At 43.5% G+C, this 24,632-nt stretch overlaps 1 protein-coding gene across 1 annotated transcript in view; it reads left to right on the top strand.

Annotated features, from left to right (window-relative positions):
- Window positions 1-10,089: 10,089 nt before the first annotated feature.
- CACHD1 (cache domain containing 1) overlaps window positions 10,090-24,632 on the top strand; it is a 164,825-nt gene continuing 150,282 nt past the window's right edge. Inside the window, exon 1 of the mRNA XM_066625926.1 lies at window positions 10,090-10,588. Within this exon, the coding sequence (XP_066482023.1) occupies window positions 10,364-10,588 (225 nt within the window). The 5' untranslated portion in view covers window positions 10,090-10,363. The remainder of the gene's footprint in view (window positions 10,589-24,632) is intronic.

The raw sequence follows: 24,632 nt of genomic DNA, 5'->3' as shown, positions 1-24,632 counted from the left end.
CAGACATTCTTAATGTTGGGTGAAGTTATTTTAAATTTTCTCACTGCTAGAAACACAGCCACTGCCCATTGTGGGATGTGACAAGGAAACAGTAGGCACTTCTTAAGCTGTTGGGGGATTTTAAAGGACGCAGGACAGGCATGGTCTCCATAGAGAAACACACTGTGGAGCGTGATAGGGCAGGGAACGTACATGAAGAATGGCTGCTGGTTATTCTGTTTATGTCCATGAGAGGTGAAAGCTGCAAAGCATTCTAATAATCCCTGAAAAGGTATTTCCTCTGTTATTACAATTCATTAAGACTGTAGTCCTAGGCGTACTTTCCAGGGAGTAAATCCTATTGAACACAATGGAGCTTACATCTGTGTAGACATGCATAGTCTTGTGCTGTAACTGAACAACGCCATTATCCTACAAATTCCACATTCAAGAATTAGATTCAAGAAGATCTGATGCCAGCAACTGCTGGGACCCAGTCATTCCAAGGGACTCATAGCTGACTTTGGATAGGGCCCAGCCAGCAGCCAGTGGCTTCTGACTAGGTTAATTTCTCTTCAGTGATGAACCTGCCATTGAATGAAAGGGGCAAATGCCTCAGGTGCAGAACCTCCTGTGCCTCTAGGACCACACAGACGCCTCAGTGAGGCTCCTGAGGTGGTTCAAAACTTTTTCTGGAAAGCACCGTTTGCCAGAAGCACATTTTAGTGTTGAGGAAACTTCAGGAGGCTTCCCTGACGTGACCTGGAGTTGTGTGAGGCTCTGTGCGCTCCAGGTAAGCAAAGGGGTTGATTGCGCGTGGGGGTGGCAGCACCCCGCGGAGAGGCATCATTGTGGGCCTTTGTTCCAGGGTGTGGGGCTGGGGGGGGGGGGTCCACCACTAATCTCTTTCCTAAGTGCTTCTCTTGTTTTGTTTTGTTTCTGCTGCCTTGGTTGGTCAACAGCAGCTTCCTAGGCTGCCAGGCTGCCATGGCTTTTCTCCCACAATGCCTCACATGGTGTCATTTTCTGTCACAGAGGAAAACACATCTGGGGGGAACATGGTGGCAGCCACCACTTGCTGCCAACTAGGGGCCCAATCCTATCCAACTTTCCAGGTCCAGTGTAGCCACAATGTAGTCCCGTGCACTGGCGTCGCTAGAGGGGTGCGAGCCACACCAGGTGATGTGCGGGGGGGGGTGACACGCCCTGGGGGGAGGACGCGCTAACATCACTGGGTTAGGAGCTACCGTCTCATGCCATACACCGTTGGATGTGGAATGGCCAGCGGAGTGCAGTGCAGAAAACAGAACTGAAATAGCTCCTTTCGTTCAAAGGTTATGGCCAAAAAACCGGAAGGAAAAAATGCATGGAGCCCTATGGAAAATGAAAGTTAGCCGTCTCGCGCGTTTACTCGCGAGTAGGGGCACATGCCATAGTCCGTTGGAAAGGGCAGGCTGAGAGGAATCCAACGACACCAGAATGGTCCCAATCCAATGAATGCAGCCCCCCAAAACACCCAAGAAGCTCCCCCCTCCCAGCTGCGAGTCTGAGCCGAAAACGAAGCCACGTGGCTGTGTTTACTCACGAGTAGGAGGACTTGCCTTAGTCAAGGCAGGCTGAGAGGTTCCAAGGACATCAGAATGGTCCTTATCCAATGAGTGCACCCCCAAAAAACACCAGAGAAGGAGGTTCCTCCCTCCCAGCTGCCTCCCTCCCAGTCTATGGAGCCCAATGGAAAGCAAAGCAGCCTCACGGTCGCGTTTACTCGTGAGTAGGCACACTTGCCTTGGCTGGTGGTCAGGTCAGGCAAAGGGGAATGTGAGGACACGAGAAGGGTCCTGATCCAATGGAGCTGGAGTGCAACAGAAGGCAGCCTCCTCCCCTAAAAAGAACAAAAAAAGAGGCTTGAATGGCAAGGGGAAAGTTTTCTATTTTGCACTTGCAAAGCCAGGTGGGACATTGTAATGATATGCCTGAAATAGAAGAACTTTAAACTGGGCATTGGGGAGGGCTGGAAATCTCACTGATTCTTTTTTGGGGGGTTTATTGCAGGCAGACTACAGAGTAAGCCCCATTGACCACTATGGGACTTACTTCAGAGTAGACATGCATAGAATTGGGCTCACAGGCTGCAATCCTACCCACACTTTCCTGGGAGAAAGCCCCATTGACCACAATAGAACTTACTTCAGAGTAGATTCACTTGGTGGAACAGGACTGGCTCCTCCTTATTTAATTATTTTATTTTAATTTAATCATTTATAATTATTTATTTTAATTGCTTGATGATGTCACTTCTGGCCATGACATCACTTCCAATGGGTCCTGGACAGATTGTCATGCTAAAAAGTGGGTCCCAGTGCTAAAAGTTTGAGAACTACTGCAATAAGTTGTTAGTAAGTTGACATGGTGTGTGTGTGTGTGTGTGTGTGACTCTACAAGTTTTCAAAATCACTAAAATCAGAATTTGGAGAAATAATCCTATCATGTTATATATCAATCAATGCGTAATTTCATGCAGAATGCAAGGAAACAATCCACATTGAAATATCTGTGTTCTAACAAAAGGTACAGCCAAAAACCCGGTGGGGCGGGGCGATGGTACATCACCACGCCCACCTGGGGCGTTGCCCTGCCCACTACATGGGGTGATGCACAGGCCTCCCACACTGGGTGTTGTGAATCCTATTGACACCACTAGTCCCGTGATAAGGGAACACATGTTTCCATAAAGCCCCATAAGGCCCCAGTGACTGCCTCTCCATCACAGAGTGCAGCACACACCCTACTGGCCCAATTACAGCAGCACTGGAAAATTAGATAGGATTGGGCACTAAGATGTTGCTATCACTGCTGCTGGGGATGGGGGATAGAGTCCACATCCATCACAGCACTGGCTGCCAGCTGAAGGCTGGAGGATGTGCCCAGGAGCGCCCCCTGCCCCAGTGAAGCTGGCACTGAAAAGATAGAGAATGATCCAGCTTCTGAAGAAGCTTCATGCATGATGGGAATAGAGCAGTGGTTCTCACACATTTAGCTCTGGGACCCACTTTTTAGAATGAGAATGTCAAGACCCACCAGAAGTTATGTCATGACTGGAAGTGACATCAGCAGGCAGGAAAAATTTTAAGAATCCTAGGCTGCAATCCTACCCATACTTACCCAAGAGTAAGTCCCATTGACTATCATTGTTAAAATAATGTACATAGTAGCCTGTTAAAAGTACAGGTCTGTAACATTTCCCCAGATGCAGTCACATGCCATGGGAGCATCAAGTCTAATCTATTAAAAATAAAATATTTAAATGAATGGGGACCCACATAAAATTGACTTGCGACCCACCTGGTGGGTCCCGACTCACAGTTTGAGAAACACTGTAATAGAGAATAACCAGAGCTGTACCATTAGCCCCATTTTTTATTTTTAAAACAAGGTAAAGTGGTTTTAGAAGAAATCATTCCAAGGGTACTATAGAGATGGTTTTAAATTGAATGATCTTTCCTCCCATAAATGTACTATAGGATATCACAGAGATGTGGAAATCCCACACACTCAGAAAGTACACAACAGTGTGGTTTGCATTAGGAATAAAGTTTAGAGTGATTACATTGTTTCATGGAAAGAATGTTCTCAAATGCAGAGCTGCAGGCAAGTTTCCTCTCCCTGCTATATCCATATTTCCATATTACAAACACTGGCCCCAATCCAATTGAAATTAGTTGTAAAAGTCCCAGAGAAATCAATGGAAAAAATGAAGACTAATTTAGTCTCATTGCTTTCACTGGGATTTAATCAAGATTAGCTTGGCAAGTAAGAAGGAGAAAGTAAAAAGTGTGTGTGTGTGTGTGTGTGTGTGTGTGTGTGTGTGTGTGTGTGTACTGTGATCCTAAATTCACTTGCAGTAGACTTGCTCAAAACAGAGAATAATGACCAATTCATGGATTGGAATACAACAATATACACAAATACATTTATTTATATTACATTCAGAAGTGCTACCAAGAATCAGATTTTAATTTCTGTGTAACTGTTACCAAACTTGTTCTTATAAATTAAAATTCTGCCATGACATTATTATTTCAAATATTAACAGTGGCAATGGATAGATGATGTAGATTTAAAGGATGGAAAAGGTTACTTTATGTTACTGCAAATTATTTTTTTACTTCCCAGGAGAGAGTTTTGCCGGTTGGTTGTCAAAGAGATTTTTTCCCCTATATTTTTGGCCCATCATATTCTCTTTCAAGTTGCATGTCCCAGGATGGAAGCTGTCACTATTTGTTGCTTAACTCACAGAGATTTGTACATGCACGACTATATTTTTTTTCGGGGGTTTTGTAAATGTTTTCTCAGGAGTAGGTGGCTTCTTGTGAAAATGCATGGAACGTTTGAACACATTCACCTTTTAAAAAATGAAATCTGTTCATAGAATATTAAATACTCCACTGCAGCTTCTAGTTTTTAGTATACAGTGCAGTTCTGTATGAACAAAGAACGATGGCACTTTTACATAGATATAGATGTGCTTATAGCTTCAGGGCACATATTCAAGACCACTTAAGTTGTTTTAGTTAACCTCTAGTGGCCTTTCACTGACAGTTTATACAATTGGCAGAATGAAGTAGAAAACTTTTCCTAGACTCTAACACTTCAGGAGAAGAGGAAAGGGGATTGCTGACTATTCGAGTGTCAAACTCTACCCCTGAAAATAGAAAAAAATAGCATGTCTGGGGAAGGTTATGCTGAACCTATCTCCCAAACACTCTAAGGCTGCAATCCTATGCACACTTTCCTGGGAGTAAGGCCCATTGAATAGAAAGGAACTTCTGAATAGACATGCATAGGAATGTGCTGTAACTTACCTTCTACAGGGCATTTTTAACTTGGAGGAATATTCCAAGTTCTAGCTTCCCACCTTCAGCCTGAAGTGGTATAGAGTTTACCTATTATTATTATTATTATTATTATTATTATTATTATTAAACAGTATTTATATAACACTTTTCAACTAAAAGTTCACAAAGCGGTTTACAGAGAAAAATCAAATAACTAATGGCTCCCTGTCCCAAAAGGGCTCACAATCTTAAAAGATGCAAAAGAACACCAGCAGACAGCCACTAAAAAAGACACTGCTGGGGTGAAGTGGGTCAGTTACTCTCCCCCTGCTAAAAAGAGGAGTACCCACTTGAAAAAGTGCCTCTTACCCAGTTAGCAGGGGTTATTGTACTGATTGTATAAATGGGCTTTATCACAACTTAAATAGTAAAATGGCTAGAATGTTCAATGCATTCTTACTGCTGAAGTGAAGTTTTAATTGTGTGTATGGAGTCAGGTGGGGTTAATTATTCAGCGTTAGTTAATATGAAGTACAAATATGGGATCTTATATTTGCAGCCTGAGGAGGATTATGGAGACACCTTAAGATTTCAGAGGTTTTCCCCTTTACTGTCAGACATACTGGCTAAGGTAGAATACTGGATGAAATGAATTTGATAAACTGAATACTCAGATGTCCTAAAATTCTGAGTTCTGGAATGCATGAAAAAATATTCACTTTTGTTATGAATACTATGCTCTGAAGTAGTTTCATCCAGACTCCTGGATCAGAAATTTTCAGAAATATTTATGCTACATTGTGCAAAAGCTCTGTACTTCATGCATCGTGTGATAGTTCCACCTCTGAAAAGATTCAATTAATTCCCTTACACTTGTGTCCCATCCTTCTGTCAAGGAGATCAGGAATCTCATTTTAACCTCACAGCCACTCTTTGATCAGTTCTGGCTCAAGCAATGTATCTTGCTTTCCTTAGGGAACATCAGTTTTGCTGTCACTTCCAGCATCTTGTTATGTGGAGGCGAAAAGATTGTGCTCCCTTCCCAAGGATTTTCCTATTGCCACCCTACCTGGGGAAGAAGCTACATCTGGGCAGTTGTGCGAATGCACTTTGCTCCAGACTTTGTTTTCTGAAGGTCTGGGGACAGGTGAATTTTCAACCGTTTTTGTGAGTACAGGGTGCCATTTTTGTAACTACCATTGCCACCAAAGCTGACTGCTGTGCTGTGCACAGGAATTGGTGGTTTGCTGCAGTGAGGACAGGTTTCTCCATTGCTGGTGCCTCCTGATCTTTTTCTTTACTTTAGATCAGGGGTCTCCAAACTTTTTGGCCAGAGTTTGGCCACATCAAATATCTGGCGTGGTGTGGAGAGTCGGGAAAAAAATTTAAATATAAAATTTAAATAAATAAATTAGAGATGGAACATAGATGAGTGAATAAGGGTGCAATCCTAACCCCTTATGTCAGTGTTTTCCAGCATTGGCATAGCGGTGCCAATGGGACACGTGCTGCATCCTGCAGTTGGGTGTCACTCGTAGAGGGCTCCTCAAAGTAAGGGAATGTTTGTTCCTTTACCTAGGAGCTGCATTGCCCTTATGTCAGTGCTGGAAAGAAGTGACATCATCATCATCATCATCATCATCATCATCATCATCATTATTATTATTATTATTATTATTATTATTATTATTTTATTATTATTAACAGTATTTATATACCGCTTTTCAACTAAAAGTTCACAAAGCGGTTTACAGAGAAAAATCAAATAACTAAATGGCTCCCTGTCCCAAAAGGGCTCACAATCTAAAAAGATGCAAATGAAAACCAGCAGACAGCCACTAGAACAGACAGTGCTGGGGTGAGGTGGGCCAGTTACTCTCCCCCTGCTAAAAAAAGGAGCACCCACTTGAAAAAGTGTCTCTTACCCAATAAGGGGTTAGGATTGCGCCCTAAATGAATGAATGGGCTCATTTATTCAACCTCTCTGGCCCTCAGAAGACCCTCCAGACACAATCAGAGCACAGTTCCGGTCATGTTCAGTTGAGAGAGCCAGAGGCTTTCAAGGGACAAAAGGTTGGCTGCGGGCTGGAAAGAGGCTTGCTGTGGGTCGCATTTGGCCCCTAGGCTGGGGTTTGGAAACCCCTGCTTTAGATCTCCTTCCCCCCAACCTGCACCTCTTTTGAATGGGCATAGACCACAGCATAGCCACATCTTGTAACCAGTGCATCATCACTCTGGTCATATCCATTTCCATGGCTGTACAACACAGGCACAGTACAACAAAGTCACTATGGCAGCAGGGTCAAGGACTGCTTGCCACACCTGAAGTACCAAAAGTGAGGCTTGTGCACTTGAATTTTGACAGTTTACAAAATTGCCTTACTTTTTGTCTGCTCCTTTCCATGTGGTTGTGACTGAGGGCAAAAATCTTTTGTGTATCACAAATTAAGCTGCTGAACCCAGTGGGTGATCAACAGAGGTCTTTTTTTTTTTTTGTTATAGCACATAAAAACACAAACACTGCCATTTTGTATTTCAAATATTGAACTAAAAACACAAAAGCAGTATTTTGGTGTTTACTATATTTTCCAGAAATTAAAATGGATTACTTTTCCATTTAGAAATAATACTGTGGCTACATCTGTGGACACTATAGTTCTGTGAACACATACTGTAGTTCAGCCTTGACAGAAAAACGAGAACAACTGCAACTCCTACAGTCTGCACTTGGGCTTGGCCTTCTTAATGTAAGGGTGGGCCACTTATTTGCATTTGTGTTGCACTATTTCTCAGCAAAACAGATGCAGGACTTACCAAACAGGCACAGATGGAATGCCTGCAATTATGAAGTCTGCATTTTCCAATGCCACCTTCTCCCAGGGCAAACTCCTGGGGGCAAAAAAAGAAACCTGGTCCAGAAAATGCTGAAATTAATTTCTAATTTTTCTATTTTCCGGATCATGTTTCCTTTTCTTTCCCTTTCAAAGTAGAAAACAAAGAGTCCTGCAGGACCCTAATGTCCAACACAGTGTTTCTCAAAGTGTGGATTGGGACCCACTAGGTGGGTCATGAGCTCTTTCAGGTGGTTCCCATTCATTTTAATATTTCGCTTTTAATATATTAGACTTAATGCTATCCTGCATTTGGGAAAATGTTACACACCTGTACCTTTAACAGGCTACCATGCATATACTTTTAATAGTGATAGTAAATGGGACTTACTCCTGGGTAAGTGTGGGTAGGATTGCAGCCTAGGATTGTGAAAAATGTTCCTGCTTGATGATGTCACCTCTGGTCATGACATAACTTCTGCTGGGTCCTGACAGATTCTTATTCTAAAAAGTGGGTCCGAGTGCTAAAAGTTTGAGAACCACTGGTCTAACTTATGCATTGTAGCATTCCCTTTCATGGCAGAATGCCACTTTCATCAGATTCCTGAAGTGATATCCTAAATTGGCAGGTAGGGGGATTTACTTGTACACACTTCAAGTTGGTAAATAGCTGGTAGGAAGGCAACTGTAGTAGCTAAGGAAACCCCAATCAAACAGGTGAATCTGGAGACCCAGAACAAGCTCCCAGAAGGGCTGCCTCCAAACTGCAGGCAGGATGAGATATGCTGAGCAGCTGTGGCATAGCTAAAGGGGTGCAGGGGTAGCAGTTTAGGGGGGCAACAAATTGAGCTTGACACTAGTGACCAAAATTGTGAAAATCTTGGTATGTATGAATAATACCATCATGTTATATATCATTAGAAAGGTAATTTAATGCAGAATGCAATGAAACAAACCACAGTGGAATATCTGTATTCTATCAAAAGTTATGGCCAATTAACCAGAAAATGAAAACACAACTGCCTTGTGGAACAAAAAGTGCATTTTCTTAACTCCAAACTGACCTATGAGACTACTTGTCCTGAGTGCCAATGAGATGTTATTATGATACAGCATGGAACCAATAACTTTTTATTTATTAAATTTGATTTTGTCATGCAAGGGGGGCTACAAAATGTTCTTTGACCCAAGGTTGCAGATAGATGCCTTAGCTATGCCACTGACTGGGGGGAGGCAGCAGAGCAAGTGGGTGGTGAGCTGCTGGAGGGAGGAGGTGGGTTTCTCCCAATTTAAATTTTTCAAAAAGCCTGGGTGTGACATCATTGCTGGTTGTGACATCACTGCGGGGGCAAAGCTCAAAACATTGGGCTACACAATCATTAGCTAAGCCACTGCTGGGAAGTTTCTTAATGTTGGGACGGGGGACAGTGTGACTCTGTGAATATGTGTGTGTGGGGCAGCTAGATTGTCAGGCACAATCCTAACCAGGTCTACTCAGAAGTTCTATTTTGTTCAATGGGGCTTACTTTCAGGAAAGTGTGGTTAGGATTGCAGCCTCAGTGTGTGTGTAGGGGGCAGCTACAGAGAGTGTGTGTGTGGGGTGGCAGCTACAGTGTGTGAGACTATGTGTGTGTGTTGGGGCAGCTATGAAGTGTGTGACTGTGTGTGGGGGGCAGCTACGGAGAGTTTGCGACTGAGTGTGTGCATGGGGGGCAGCTACAGAGTGTGTGACTCTGTGTGTCTGTTGTGTGGGGGACAGCTACAGTGTGTGACTCTGTGAGTGGGGGGCAGCTACAGAGTGTGTGACTGTGTGTGGGGGGACAGCTACAGTGTGTGACGCACACTGTATTGTGTGGGGCAGCTACGGAGAGTGTGACTCTGTGAGAGTGTGCGTGGGGGGAAGCTAGTGTGTGATTGTGTGTGTTGTGTGGGGCAGCTACGGAGAGTGTGTGTTTGTGTGTGTGTGTGGGGGGGGGCAGCTACGAAGTGTGTGTGACTCTGTGTGTGCGTTGTGTAGGGCAGCCACGGACAGTGACTGTGTGTGTGGAGTGCGGCAGTTGCCAAGAGTGTGCGTGCGTGCGTGTGTGTGTGGTGTGGGGCAGCTACAGAGTGTGTGTGTGTGCGTTGTGTAGGGCAGCCATGGAGAGTGACTGTGTGTGCGGTGTGGTGCAGCTGCGAAGAGTGTGTGTGTGTGTGTGTTGCGTAGGGCAGCCACGGAGGGCGTGTGACTGCCGGGCTCCGGCTTCCCTCCAGTCCTGGTGGCGCACGGAGCCTGCACGCAGCTGGGTGGCACCAGACGCCTCCCTATTCCCCTCGGCGACTCCGATCCCGGCCCTGCCGCTCTCGCTCCTCCTCCCGCTCCGCAGTTTGCCGCTCTCCGCAGCCACCGCTGTTTTCACTCGGCAGCCGAGGCAGCGCTCGCAGTGCGTCCCTGGAGCAGGAGCGCAGGCGGCTGGCTGGCTGGCTACCGCCTCGGGAGGAGCCCCGGCCGCTGCCCGGCCCCTCCGGCTTGCAAGAAGCTGCGCGGGGGCTGTGCGCTCGGCGGCGCCTGCATGGAGGGGTCGGCCGCCTCCCGCCGCAGCCCCGGGGCGTAGCGCCTCCTCCGCCTGCCTTCCTCCCCTGCACGCCCGCATCGAAGTTTGGGAGGCGCTCGGGAAAGTTTGCGCCGCGCGCTCGCTGGGCAGGCACGGAGCTGCGGCGGTCGCCCCGGGCGGCGTCATGGCGAGCAGGCCGGCAGAGCCAGGGCAGAAGGAAGAGGCGGCCGCCCGACCGGCTCCCCCCTGCAGGAGGGGCGGCCCGCGGCCCCTGTGGGTCGTCTGCATGGCGCTCTGCTGGAGGCTCAGCGCCGCCGACTCGGACTTTTCCATCCTGGACGAGGCGCAGGTCTTGGCCACTCAGATGAGGAAGCTGGCCGCCGAGGAGCTGGGGGTGCTCGCCATGCAGGTAGCCCTCCTCTGCGCCCTGCGCCTTCCCCTCCTTCCCCGCTCCTCCTCCGCCGCACTTGCCTTCCCTCTTCCTGGTTTTCCTTCTTTCTTTCTTTCCTCTCAAGTCTCTCCCTTCATCTTTTCTTCCCCTTTTTCTCCCCCCCCCCTTTCCTTCATGCCCCCACTTTGGATGGGTCTTTTCCTCCCTTTCCACCTCCAGTGCTTCACTTCTTGCTCCTGTTCTCTGACTTCTGGGTAAACATTTGGCCTGAAAGTAGCAGCCCCTCCCCACAAGTTGTGAAGAGCCTTTTGGAGACTGAGGCTGCAACCCTAGCCACACTTTCCTGAGAGTAAGCCCCCTTCACTATAATGGGGATTACTTCTCTGTAGACCTGCATAGGACTGGGCTCTGAGGCTTCAATCCTAGCCACACTAACCTGGGAGTAAGCCCCTTCACTATAATGGGACTTACTTCTCAGTAGACCTGCATAAGATTGGGCTTTCAGGCAGCAATCTTATCCACACTTACCTGGGGGTAAGCCCCATTGACTATAATGGGCATTACTTCTGAGTAGACATGCATAGAATTGGGCTTTCAGGCAGCAATTCTATCCACACTTACCTGGGAGTAAGCCCCATTGACTATCATGGGACTTCTGAATAGGCATGCATAGGATTGGGCTCTTAGGCTGCACTTCTGTGCTTGTCTGCTCAGACACCCCATTATAGTAAATGGAGCTTACTCCCAGGAGAGTCTGGATAGGATTGCAGCCTGAACCCTCTCAGTTCAATCTCTTTACCTCCCTCCCAGCTCCTCTCTCCAGCTCCATACACTTTGGGGCAGCACTCTGGCTCTCCTCTGGGGATGGGGGGTAGTTTCTAGGCAAGCAGGAGTTTGTGTTTTGTTACTGCGGTTGCTGACTTGTGATCAGAGGAGACGTCTGAATTCTTTCATTTAAACACGACCCCTTGGTTTCAGGCTGTTGCCCCCTGGGCAGAGATACTTGGGAGGGGGGAGAAGACTTGAAACAGGGTATTCTTCCTACTTTTGGTCCCTTTTTCAAAAGATTGGAGGAGGTTGTGGAATCCTAATATCTGACAAATTTCAGTTTTGGCAGATTTGAAAAGTTGCATGCTTCATGCTGCTTAACTCCCCATGAGTAAGTAGTCACCAAAGTCAGACTACTTTGAAACAAGTGGAATGAGATTTTTGAGATTTGTTTTTTTCTTGGAACTGTTTTAAGGATATAATTTATTTCCCCAAAATAAAATGCACTAAAATTATGAGTAACCCTTATGTTATGACCAGTGATTGAATTATGTATGAATATTAAAGATGGGGTGGGGGTTGGGTTGCTGGGGAAATCTTGGTGCAGACCTTTTGTATTCGTTTTTGGATTTCCCCCATGCCAGATATTTTAGCCAGCAAAAAATTAGAAGGAGATGGTGAAATACAAATATCAGATTTATAGATGGGACTATGAAAAGGACAGGCATAATTTATTTTGTTAATTGGAATATGTGGTTTAACAAGTATATTATTTTCTTTACCAAAGTCATTTCCTGGCACTGGATAATTTATCCCAGTTCAGTTGAGAGGGAGTGAAGTGATTCGTAATTGTAGTCTAGCTCTGCCTTTGTGGTTGCATATTAATGACAATTGTGCTTTCTGCAAAAGAGGCTAATAGCTGTGTTACAGCAACCAAGGACAGCCTCCCCTGACAAAAGGTGAAATTGGATCCCAAACACACTGCGAATGCAAGGTACGGTCAGTGGCAAAGGCAGTTTTAAAGCCTCCCAAATTGAAAAGGAGAGACTTCTATGGAAGCAGCAGGGGTCTGTGCCCAAATGGCCCTTTATCTTCTTCAAACTGGCTCCCTTCTACTATCTTTTGAAATATTATTGTTTAAGCTCCCTCCTAGGGTTTGGGCTTTGTCAGTGCTACTCTTCCCCCTCCTTTATAGGAAGAGCTTATGCATTAAAATGACTTCACTTAACAAGGTAGATAGTAAATTATTGATATACTGAACTATGGAGAATTTTAGAAGTCACTTCCTTTCTCCCAAAAGAGCTAAGGGCACATTTTTCCCCTGAGAAACCTGTGTATAAATCTGTAGGTAGTGGAAATTCCAGTTGAGTAATATTAGTGTTCTTTAGGTTACTGTCCTAAATCGATTTCCTTGTTTCGTGAACTTTTCCTAAATCGATTTCCTCGTATTGTGAACTTTGCCCTTGGCAGTATATGCCCACCATCTCATTGTGTGTGGTGTTTTATCAAGGGAAATAAAATGCGCACAATCTGAATATATGTTATTTTTCATGGTAATACTACAGTGTATTTGAGTTTGGCATATGATGGAGTATCTGTCATTTAAAGAATTGTAGCTTTTTCAGGTTTATTGGCTTCAAGAAGAATGTTTGGTGCCAATACTAATTATAGCATGTTATCATTGATTGAAAAGTTTGAAGCCAGATGCTTTCAATTCAATTCAAGCAGTTATTTTAATATGCAGCACAGTAAATATATGTTTGTGGTCTGTACCTTTTTAGGAAACTATTTCTCTTGCATCTTTCACCCTTGAAACTCATGATTTTTGAAGCTACATTGTGATAGAAGGAAGTCAATAACGTAAAATGCTTCGTTTAGAAGATAATGATTTTGTTCACTTTTTCTCTTTGATGTAGTGCTTTAATTTAGGTATAGGTAGCAAGTACTTCAGATGGTAGTTACATGCATTCCCTACTTTGAAGATCTGTAGTCATTAAGCTGGTATTAGATTGCCTGATGTCCCCATGATCATGTTTAGGTGTCCATTATATGTGGAGTGTATCAAAAAGAAAATGGAAGCTTTAGAACAGAATGTTTAATTTGGAATCTCTTCCTAGCAGTGGAGCTAGCAGTGAAGAAGGCCTAAAATCAGATCAGCTGATGGAAACAAAGGGAAATGACAATGATGAAATAAATCTGGAGAAGATCAGTTTGTTTAGGGAAATGAAGAAAAAATGAGGACCAGATTGCAATGAGTTTTGATGGTGAAGAAGTAAGTGTTGGTGTAGTTCATTGTTTCTCAGTTGTTTTATCACACCTTTCCACATCTTTAAGTTATATGGTCATTGAGAAACAAGTGTGCTCCTAGTATCCCTAGGGCTTCTTGAGACTAGGGTCTCCACAAGCATGCCATAAGCAGCCACCATCTGCCCCTTGCCTGGTTTACACTGGTGCTCACTGAGACTCCTTTTAGGAGTGCGAAGGGTTCTGGAGACTGAAAAGTTTGAGAATTGCTGGTGTAGATAGTTCAGATGTACAGAACAAATGGCTAAGGTGCTTGAAGAACTGTAAAATACTGTTGACTATTCAGCAAGGGGAGAACAGATTGAAGAAGTCAAGACTGATCATGAGTACGTATTGGGAATAAGATGACCATATAACTTAAAGATGTGAAAAGGTGTGATACAACCAGGATGGCATGAAAATAGGTGAGTAGCCACTCCCAGTCTTATGAGATCAATGATGAGAGGATGGAATTGATTACTTGTCTACAGGAGCTGGTTTAAAAGGCGTAGAAGGAATTTTGTTCTCTGTGTTAGAGAAGAATCAACTTCAGTGTAGCTAGGTTGAGGGTTTTCTGTTTGTTCTTACATTGAGGTGCAATATTGGAAGAGTGTGTAAAAGTGTATTGAAAATGGTTGACTTGATTGCATCACTGTCTATGGAACTATTGAAGATTGCCTACAAAGAATGTGTGAGGGAAATCACCTGCTTTCCTCCCACACACAGAAATGGCCCAAAATTACTCCAAAGAGAAGGAGGTGAATGGGTGAAGCGGAGCTTCTGAATCTGGTGCTCTAGAAAGAACAGAAAGGTGAGAAGAACCACCATGTGAACATGGACCATTAGAAACCTTGCAGCTGATGTTTGCCTATACAGTAGTAGTAAAATATTTTTAAGCCACTAGAGCAGCTATATCCTTTGCATTCTCTTGGTACTGTCTCTATATAGATTATAGCTATCTGCTCATAGTTAAGTTTCTTTTTATTTACCTAACTTTTACTCTTTTAATAGCCTGTGAGGAATCTTGCATTTGTAGTTATAACAAATTTGAGTGCCTGCCCATTGTGAGGAATAAATGCACTCATTTGCTGCACAGAGAATGTTTAGGAATGCATTATTCTAAACAACAGGATGCAATATGACTTTAACAGAGAGAATTCATTTTCTTTGACAGAGAGAATTATAACTTTAAGTGTGATGTTAGGCTTTAAATATATATTATAAATTTATTGATCTGCAGCTGATTTGATTAAAGAGCTACCCTCATAACTACTTAGCTTGTGTTAATGCTAAATTTTTGATCATAGCAAATAAACAGAAACATTTGTTTGTGTGGTATGAATACTGCAATAATAAATGTATAGAAATTTGGAGTTCAGCTGGTCATAGTTCAGAATGCAAGTGTTGTTGATTTTAATCACTGAGTATCATGAATATTTAAATATGCTTTCTGTAATCTACCCTTTAGTTGTCATGACTGTAGTTCATAAACGAGAAATAATGAGTCCCTATAGTGTAATATACTTAATCAAGGAAAAGATAACTACTTTTATCCAGCATGAAAGCATTTCCCTGTAATGTAATGTTGGTGCCAATATATATTGGTATTCTTTCGTTGAGCTGTACAAGGTTGGTTCCTAAATGGTTGATGATGGTATGTAGAAAATTAGAATTTCTCTAGGTATGATATTCTTCCTAGTCTAATTGACTTGTGACTAGCAACATAATACTTGGGGATTTCTTTTTCTTGATAGACCAATATGACAGTCTTACCAGAATAAAGTGGTAAGCCTTTGTGCACGGTTTGGGAGTGTGTCCCACTGAACTCAGTCAAATGTACTTTTGAGGTAACACACTTGGGATTGGACAGAACAATTGGACAGTGCCGCCAGAACACTTGTTCCAGAGGTGCTAGGTGCCAATAGCACTAGAGCCTTAATCATATCTTACTTATACTACACTCAGGACTCTCAGCCAAATGTGTGAACGGTCACCTCTGAAAGTGATATGAAAGATCTGCTAGTGATGATTATCTGATTCATGCATGCAAGCCATCATTTGATGCTGCATATGTTCATGATATTCATGCATATATGAATCCACTCATGGTAAGGAACAAATCAGGTGTTACACTGGAGGTATTCCCCCCCCCCCAATCTTTGTCTTCAAATAAAAAGCACTGAAGGAGGCTGCCAGTTTGGAAGAATGGCTGAAGGTGTCTCCTTTCCCACCCTGGGTGTTTTTCTGTTTAACATCCCCTATCTGTTTTATTGTACAGAGAAGAAAATGTTGAGTGAAAAATGAACAGTGGGTTAAGCAGCCCACACCTCCAATCAAACTTGCAGTCTCCCACAGCTGCTTTCATTAAAAAAAAAAAAAAAGTAAAGAGGCTGATGCATGCATCCCCTTTGTAACATCTGGTTTTGGCATAAGAGAATTATATTTCAGGAATGTGAGATTCTGACATGGGGAACTATCTGTGCCATTCTGGTGGTCTACTAAGGGAGTAGATCCCTTATGTTACCGTTGATGTGTGGAGGTCCCCTCAAATGCAGAAACATTTTCACTGAATTCCCACATACTGGCTATAATCATCATAGTTAGCATTTGTAGATCGCTTTTTGGATGCACACAATGCTTCACATAGATTATCTTGGAGTAATCCTTGTAGCAGCTCTGTAAAGGTGCAACCTAGGTGCACTTACTTGAAAGTAAGGACTGTTGAACCCTGTAGAACTTTTTTCTAAGTAAGCACATAGAGGATTTCAGAGTAGATGTGAAAATAAAATGTGAAAAATTCACAGCTGATACCAACTCCTAACAAATGAAAGAATGGTCATTTGTTTCTGTATGCTATCGGAATCTTGTTCAAATGCTGCTTCCTGGCACGTGTCCACCATGTGTTCCCTAGTATTTGGAGAACTGTGTTTTCTCACCATGTACATGTAGAAGGTGGTCAAATGTCAAGGAATACATGGCAAGTATGATCACCATCTCAGGGCCTAGTCCACCACTTACATAAATGTGATAGTCAGGGACCAGGGCCTTTTCTGTGGTGGTACTGCAGTTGTGGAATTATTTGGAGATGTTTGCCAAGCTCCCATGCTTATTAAATAAGATCTCACGACATTACATAAACATAATAAAATTATTATGACTATTTTCTATTTTGTTAGTTTCTTTTTCCATATCTGTTATCGGAGGAAAACAGGGTTGAAATCTGAATAAATAAAACGTGTTTTGTATTTTGTAAAGTAAATACTGACTTAAAGCATGGAAAGGGTCCACAGATCACTTCAAAATTGGAAATACCGAGTAATTGAACAGGGCAGGAGGTCTGGTCTAGAGCAGGGGCGTCCAAAGTTTTTGGCAGGAGGGCCACATCATCTCTCTGACACTGTGTCGGGGGGAAAAAGAATTAATTTACATTTAAAATTTGAATAAATTTACATAAGTTTACATAAATGAATATATTAAAGATGAACTTCTATGACTGAATGAAGGTCTTGCAATATCTCAAGGCCTATAAAAGGCCTTGCACAAAGCAAGGCTGGCCTTTCCTTTGCTGCCGCTATTGCATTACAGACATGAAACAGCAAGCAGTGGAGGGAGCCCTCATTCCACAGCTCATGCGAGAGGTCAAACAGTTGCCCTCATGCTGAGAGCAGTTGTGTCGAGCCAGTGCAGGCTTCAACAAAAATCCAGAGGGCCAGAGGCTCATTGGAGACTGGGGGCTCTCTGAGGGCCGCATTGAGGCTTCAAGGGCCGCAATTGGCCCCAGGGCCGGGGTTTGGGCACCCCTGGTCTAGAGGGTAGAGCCTCCGTTAGCCCGAAGATAACATCAGAAGGTCGCCAGTTTGAGGGCACCAGCAGCTCCCTGAACGACTGAGAATGGCGAGACCTTGAAGCAGCTGACAAGCCCAGCTGAGTTATTCCATCTGCTCTTGGTGTGAAGCAAGAAGCGTCTTGGCTACCCTCCATGCGAGAGATGGAGCTGCTTGTCAGCCTGCATGGGAGAACTGGAGGCCAGAAGTGAGAGCAAGCCAGGAAGATCCACTCTGAAATGCTGTTGGTTCTTGAAAGAGAGAACCTCTATGATTGTAAAAATCCCCTTGAGGGATTTAGAAATGCCTGCCTATGTAAACGGCCTTGAATAAAGTCAGAGGAGTAATCCGATGACCTGAAAGGCAGTATATAAATACCGAGTTGTTAAGAACATAAGAACAGCCCCACTGGATCAGGCCATAGGCCCATCTAGTCCAGCTTCCGGTATCTCACAGCGGCCCACCAAATGCCCCAAGGAGCACACCAGATAACAAGAGACCTGCATCCTGGTGCCCTCTCTTGCATCTGGCATTCTGACATAACCCATTTTTAAAATCAGGAGGTTGCGCATACACATCATGGCTTGTACCCCATAATGGATTTTTCCTCCAGAAACTTGTCCAATCCCCTTTTAAAGGCGTCCAGGCCAGTCGTCATCACCGCATCCTGTGGCAAAGAGTTCCACAGACCAACCACACGCTGAGTAAAGAAATATTTTCTTTTGTCTGTTCCAACTCTCCCAACACTCAATTTTAGTGGATGTCCCCTGGTTCTGGTGTTATGTGAGAGTGTAAAGAGCATCTCCCTATCCACTCTGTCCATTCCCTGCATAATTTTGTATGTCTCAATCATGTCCCCCCTCAGGCGCCTCTTTTCTAGGCTGAAGAGGCCCAAACACCATAGCCTTTCCTCATATGGAAGGTGCCCCAGCCCTGTAATCATCCTAGTTGCTCTCTTTTGCACCTTTTCCATTTCCACTATGTCTTTTTTGAGATGCGGCGACCAGAACTGGACACAATACTCCAGGTGTGGCCTTACCATCGATTTGTACAACGGCATTATAATACTAGCCGTTTTGTTCTCAATACCCTTCCTAATGATCCCAGGCATAGAATTGGCCTTCTTCACTGCCGCCGCACATTGGGTCGACACTTTCATCGACCTGTCCACCCCCCCCCCAAGATCTCTCTCCTGATCTGTCACAGACAGCACAGAACCCTTCAGCCTATATCTAAAGTTTTGATTTTTTGCCCCAATGTGCATGACTTTACACTTACTGACATTGAAGCGCATCTGCCATTTTGCTGCCCATTCTGCCAGTCTGGAGAGATCTTTCTGGAGCTCCTCACAATCGCTTCTGGTCTTCACCACTCGGAAAAGTTTGGTGTTGTCCGCAAACTTTGCAACCTCACTGCTCAACCCTGTCTCCAGGTCATTTATGAAGAGGTTGAAAAGCACCTTTATTATTTATTTGTTATTTATTTGTTTATTTATTTGTTGTTATTTATTTATTGATGAAGCATTGTGCTCACTGGAGACTTTGCATATGAAGAACGGTTCTGGTTGCCGAGAAGAAAAATGCCCAAGACATTTTACTATAGTCGTGTTTATACAAGAGTGCATGCCCCTGCTGTAAAAGGACAATAGAAACTCGTTGAGCTTCCAAGTAAAGGCTTCTGCCTTGCTATTGTTTTATCTACATATTCTGAAAATAGCTGAAGCTGAGAGAAATATGAGAGGAAGAAAAGTTCCCCTTTCTCCTGGCTTGCTCTGTATCATTGGCTCTCCTTGGGCTAAATTATCCATTGGCACAACTTTGCCTACAGAAAATTAAGCCATTTGTATAAAAGTCAAATTATACTGTTTTCACCAGGAAGTCAAGACTTAGTCATGGCTTATGACATGGTAGAAGAAAGTGATTGTAAGCTCACAACAATTTTCATGTGATCCTAGGAAAAAGGTGTTCAAATCACATATAAACAGTTTTGAGCCAATTCTGCCCAAAGTTGCATATATGCAACAGGGACTGAAGGTGTACACCTGTAGGCTGGGCAAAAATGAGTTAAAAACATTAACCTCCATTTGGCAGAAGCCCTCTAATTGTTCCATCACTGTATGAAGTGAAAGCTGGTATCACTGAGACACAGAAAGTGCCAGTTTATAGTTTCAATGGCACTGATGTTTCTAGCAACTAAGTGCCCAATCCTAATCTAATCACTGCCAGCACTGGGTGCCTGTCATGAATATGTGCAGTTTAGGCCTAGTAGCATTGCAAAGCCTGAACCAAAGTAATCCAGTAACATAGAAGTGGCTTGCATCCTAGCTGCAAGGAATTTACAACTCAATGGAAGTTGATAATGTAGCACCTCAGCAGACCGAGAGGCTCCCATGAATCCCCAGTGGGGAGGGGGAGAACTAAGAGGGCTAGCATCCAGCCCTACTTCGAGAAGATTCTGTCCCCAAGAGTTCTGATTGGTCAGTTCAAATAAGTACAGAGTCACCTCATCCTGTAGCATGAGAAGTATAAGAACAAAGCCCAAGGGGTGTCTTGTCTCTTTGTCTTTGGGTTTTGTCTCTTGGTGGGAAAGGTGGTGGATGCGCATCCTGCCCCGCCAGGACCATGTGGTCTCATAGGTAACTGGGGCTGAAGATCTACAACAGAAGCTGACCCAGGTGAGAATTAGGGAATAATAGAGATAGCCAGTTAGCATTATTATTTTAATGCTGAGATATTTCCTAGAAGTTTCATGCCTCAAGTATTTGCTGCCTTTTGTAACTTTTTGTAACCTTATGTATTTAATAAAGTAAAAATCCTTTTACCATGTTGGTTCATTGTCTGTTGGGGACAAAGGTTCAGAATCCTGCCTAGCTGTTCAGCAAGCTACCAAATCCTCATTGAGGACTAGTGACTTGAAGTCTGAGGCTTTAAATTAAAGAAAGTACTCAGTGCCTGCAAGGGATAGAATTAAGCCTAGAGGGTCTCAGTGTCCCTGGACTAAGACACTGGCACATACAGGGTGGTGGCAGTTCTACCGAACAGGGGTCCTTGAGGCTCTAGGGTTCAAGAACCAAGAACTCTGAGCACCCAAAACCCTGGGAGTGTACAACAAGTATACGACAGCTGCCCTGATGCTCCAGCGGGCACTGGGAAGCTCAGGATTGGTCTGTCAGTCAGTAACTGGGTCCTAAGAATGAGTTTCTGCTTGTTGTACTAGATAAGCCAAAATCTGCAGAGAATGTAATCAACAGATAAAAATCAGAGGCTCCCAAATTATGTACTGTGGACCACATCGAGCCCACCAACACATTTTAACTGGCTTCCTAAGCTCAGTGACATTACTATTATGTGCGCCCCCCCTTCTTTATGTTATCCTGCATCCCTACCTGTCAATGTTTACCTCTTTCCAGGTGACTCAACTACTGGGCTATGTCCTCCTTATTAAGAGCCCACATGAGAGAGAGAAGCCCTGGAGTTGAAAATATTGCAAATGGTTTTTTTCCTGTTGGGAAAATTCTTGGTCATTTACTATATACTAAAATATTTTGTATAATTGACCCAGCCCAGCCCACCATAAGAGCAAGTTTGAGTGATGTGACCCTGGCGGCTAAAAGTTTGGGAACCCCAGCATAGATGGTTGCATCCACTTTGCTACATCAGAAAAGTGTTTTCAGTCTAACTGGGTGGATACAAAGATTGTGGACTAATTTACACAGCTGTGTTCATTGCACATTGACTGTAGTATCAAGTGAAGATTTGCATGTGTGCAGCAGCAACATCAGTTAAAACATCTACAGGCAAAACTTCTTAAATTATTATTGGAGTGTTTAAAACTTACACAAACAAAAACAATAGTAAAGACACAATAATAAATGTAACTGAGCAGGGGCAAGAGATTGGCCAGGAGAGGAAAGGGTACGAGTTTCACATGGCAGGAAGTTTAAATACAGATGGCTAAATGTGTCAAAAAGAAATATTGCTCATTGCGATCTAAAACACATCTGAAAGTTGAATAATCATAATCGGTGATGTCATGGGACACTTTGATGAATAAGAGACTCCTTTAGACTGGATCATGTCTCTTTATAGGAGCTAATGTGTCCTTTAAGAAAGTTAAAAAGTGTGACTCCCTACACTAATGAGAAGGGGGTAGAGCAAGATATTTTCCTGCTGTTGTATTTGCTTCTTAATGAGGTCTGCTTGCAGCCAGGCCTGATGAAGCACTGCAGATAGATCTTATTTTTTCTTATCGTTGCATGACCTTCTATGAGTGGGAAGTTTTAACAGAGTAGTCTACTGGCAAAACGTTACTATTTTAATTACATGTAATCATGTGGTAATGTTGGCTTTAGTCTGGTGACCTTTAGGGCACAATCCTAACCCCTTATGCCAGTGCTTTTCAGCACTGGCATAGCGGTGCGAATGGGACATGTGCTGCATCTTGTAGTTGGGTGTCACTCACGAGGCCTCCTCAAAGTAAGGGAATGTTTGTTCCCTTACCTCAGAGCTGCATTGCCCTTATGTCAGTGCTGGAAAGCACTGACATAAGGGCTTAGGATTGTGCCCTTATTGTTGTAAGTCACTTTAGGCATTTTTGTAATAAGGAAAGCTAAAGATAAAAATTGAAGCCCTATAACTGGTGCTTGTATCTTGGTGCGTATTACTCTCTGCTCGTGGGAGGTGTCTCTGCTCAATTCAAGGGAATTTCCTTTGCTCTGCAGCTTCCCCTGACACTGCTGTGCGGCTGCTGTGGAGAGGAATGAGCACTTGGGGAGGGTCATTTATTAGTAGGGCTGTTGGAGATTGTGAACCCATACTGGCAGTGCAGTGTGCCTTGCTAATTGTCAAAAAACTGATGGTGTGCCTTGACCATTTTAGCACTTTGTCAGTTTGCCATGAGGTGAAAAAGGTAGAAAGTTGCTGCCCTAGACACTAGCTAACAGTAGTCCTCAAACCAAAGTTTGAATGGTGCTCAAACTTTGAGGAAGCTTTGCAGGGGAGGGACTTGGGCATCCCCAGGATTGTGTCATTAAGGAGGGTGGGGGTGTGTGCTTTCACTTACTTTTAAGTAAGAGGCTGCAGGAGGTGCAGGGAGTGCTGCGTAGCCCTCCACAGCGCTCCCCGAGGCTTGGAGCATTTGGTAAAAGTGAGCGCAAAGCACCTCCTGCAAAATGGAAGTGCTTTGCATCCGCTTTTACTGAACATTCCAAGCTTCAGGCAGGGCTGTAGAGTGCTGTGCAGAGCTCTCTGCACCTCTTGCAGCCTCCAGCAACCCTACCTACTTAAAAGTAAGTGAAAGTAAGTGAAAGCACATCCCTCTTCACCCCCCATAGGGACGATTGGGAATCGCTTCCCTGCCCCTCCCCTGCCCCTTAAAGTGATAGGGTTAGGGTTAAAGTAATGGGGGAACCTTTACACAAACTGGTGGGTCATGACCCACCAGTTTGAGAAACACTGCATATAAAATGCAGTATTCCAAAAAATACAGCCTTGTAGGCTTACAATAAAAAAGAACCTAAAACACCGGAATTCTTCAGTATTTTGTGTTTGGGATTTGGTTGTCTACAATGTGTGGCCAATCGAATTAATTATGTTTACCAATTATGTTATGCTTTGAATTTTTAATAATTTAGTATATACTTAAGTTTTATTCATTATGAACATCCTGCTTCTTTATATTTATATTATATTGACGGAAATCAAAACAAACAAAAATTAAAATGTTGAAGCTGATAAATGCTTTATAGGGACCTTTCTCCTTCAGAAATTGTGTATGCTACAGTAATTAAAGTGGACAGCAGTGAAGTGAAATCTCATTTGTTTTACATGATTGTGTGCCAATTTGATTCCAACCATCACAGTCTTTTACAAGGCTCTGCCCAAAAGTGCAGCAGTTTTTCATTGTATTCCTCTTCCACTTTTTTCTTCTTTTTTGCATGATTTGGAAATATACAGCAAGGCTCTGGTGGAAAGGGAGTTAATATTGTTGAGCTTAGGAGAACAAATCTGAATTTTTAATTAGGCTTTAGTGGTTTCTTCAAAGCGTCAAGGCATCATTAGTGATGTAAGTCTTGTTGCATTAGCAGAGACTGACATTTCACTTCAAACACGGAGAATGCAGCTGTCCTGTGCAGATAAAAGTTGCCAAATGTGGTGCGGCAAGGTGGATTCACAGATAATTAGCTGTCCCATTTTACTGCTGTGTTGAAGAACCCTGTCAGTCATGGAGCGGGAAAGAGAAAGTGGGAATTATTAACCAGGAGAAAATCCAGATATGCCATAAAGCACTTTTGGAATCACTTCAGCTGTGGCAGGGCTGATAAGACATACGTTAAGGAAGCACAGAAAATAAGTACAGTATATGTTAACTGGCTGCTGCCATTCTTTGTTTTGGAAGAAAAAGTTTAATTTAGCCATTTGGAAGTGGAAAGGGCCCTATCCTAGTGGTGAACATCGTAATACGCAGTAGCAGTTTCTGAATGAACTTAATGATGCCTCAGATCTCCATGAAGCATTGTCATTGTTGGTGGTGCAGTAACTCACTGAATCCTTGGGCTTGTTGTTGGGTGTGTCAGGTCTGAATCAGTGATTCCAAACTGTGAGTCCGTGGTCCGCCAGTGAATGAGTCACAACCCAGTTCTTGGTGGTTCGTGGAACTGCCAGGACAGATTAGGCTTTGTACATAAAGGGTTAAACAGCCTGCTAATTGGGGGAGTATGCTGCCCAATCACCATTATAGCCACAGAGCCTTGAGGCTATATTATTTATTTTTAGGTGGTCCCGATGCTAAAAAGATTGGGAACCACTGGACTAGATGTTATAAACATCTGAATATGCAAAAACAATAAATAATTGCAAGGGTTTGTTACTATTGTTTAGAACTTGTCAAGGGGAGATTTTTTTCTTAATTCTCTTCCACTTGCCCCTAATTTGAGTAGCTCTTGCTTCTTGAGAATTCTGACCCATATACTCCATGTCAAAAGTGCAATAACTGGTTTATCAGTCCTTCCTATCCTTCACTTTTCTTTAAACATCTTGCACCCATTCAAGTCAAATTCAAGGACTTGAATTTGTGTGAGATGTGTGAAGAAAAGTGAAATGTTTAACTATTGAATAGTTTGCCATGTAACAAAGTCCACAACAAGAAGTAATTTCATGATTACATCTGAGTGATGTAGTCATGTTTAT

This window comes from Tiliqua scincoides, chromosome 4, assembly GCF_035046505.1.
Source record: "Tiliqua scincoides isolate rTilSci1 chromosome 4, rTilSci1.hap2, whole genome shotgun sequence".
Lineage (NCBI taxonomy): Eukaryota > Metazoa > Chordata > Lepidosauria > Squamata > Scincidae > Tiliqua > Tiliqua scincoides.
This window is presented reverse-complemented; position numbering and strand designations above follow the sequence as displayed.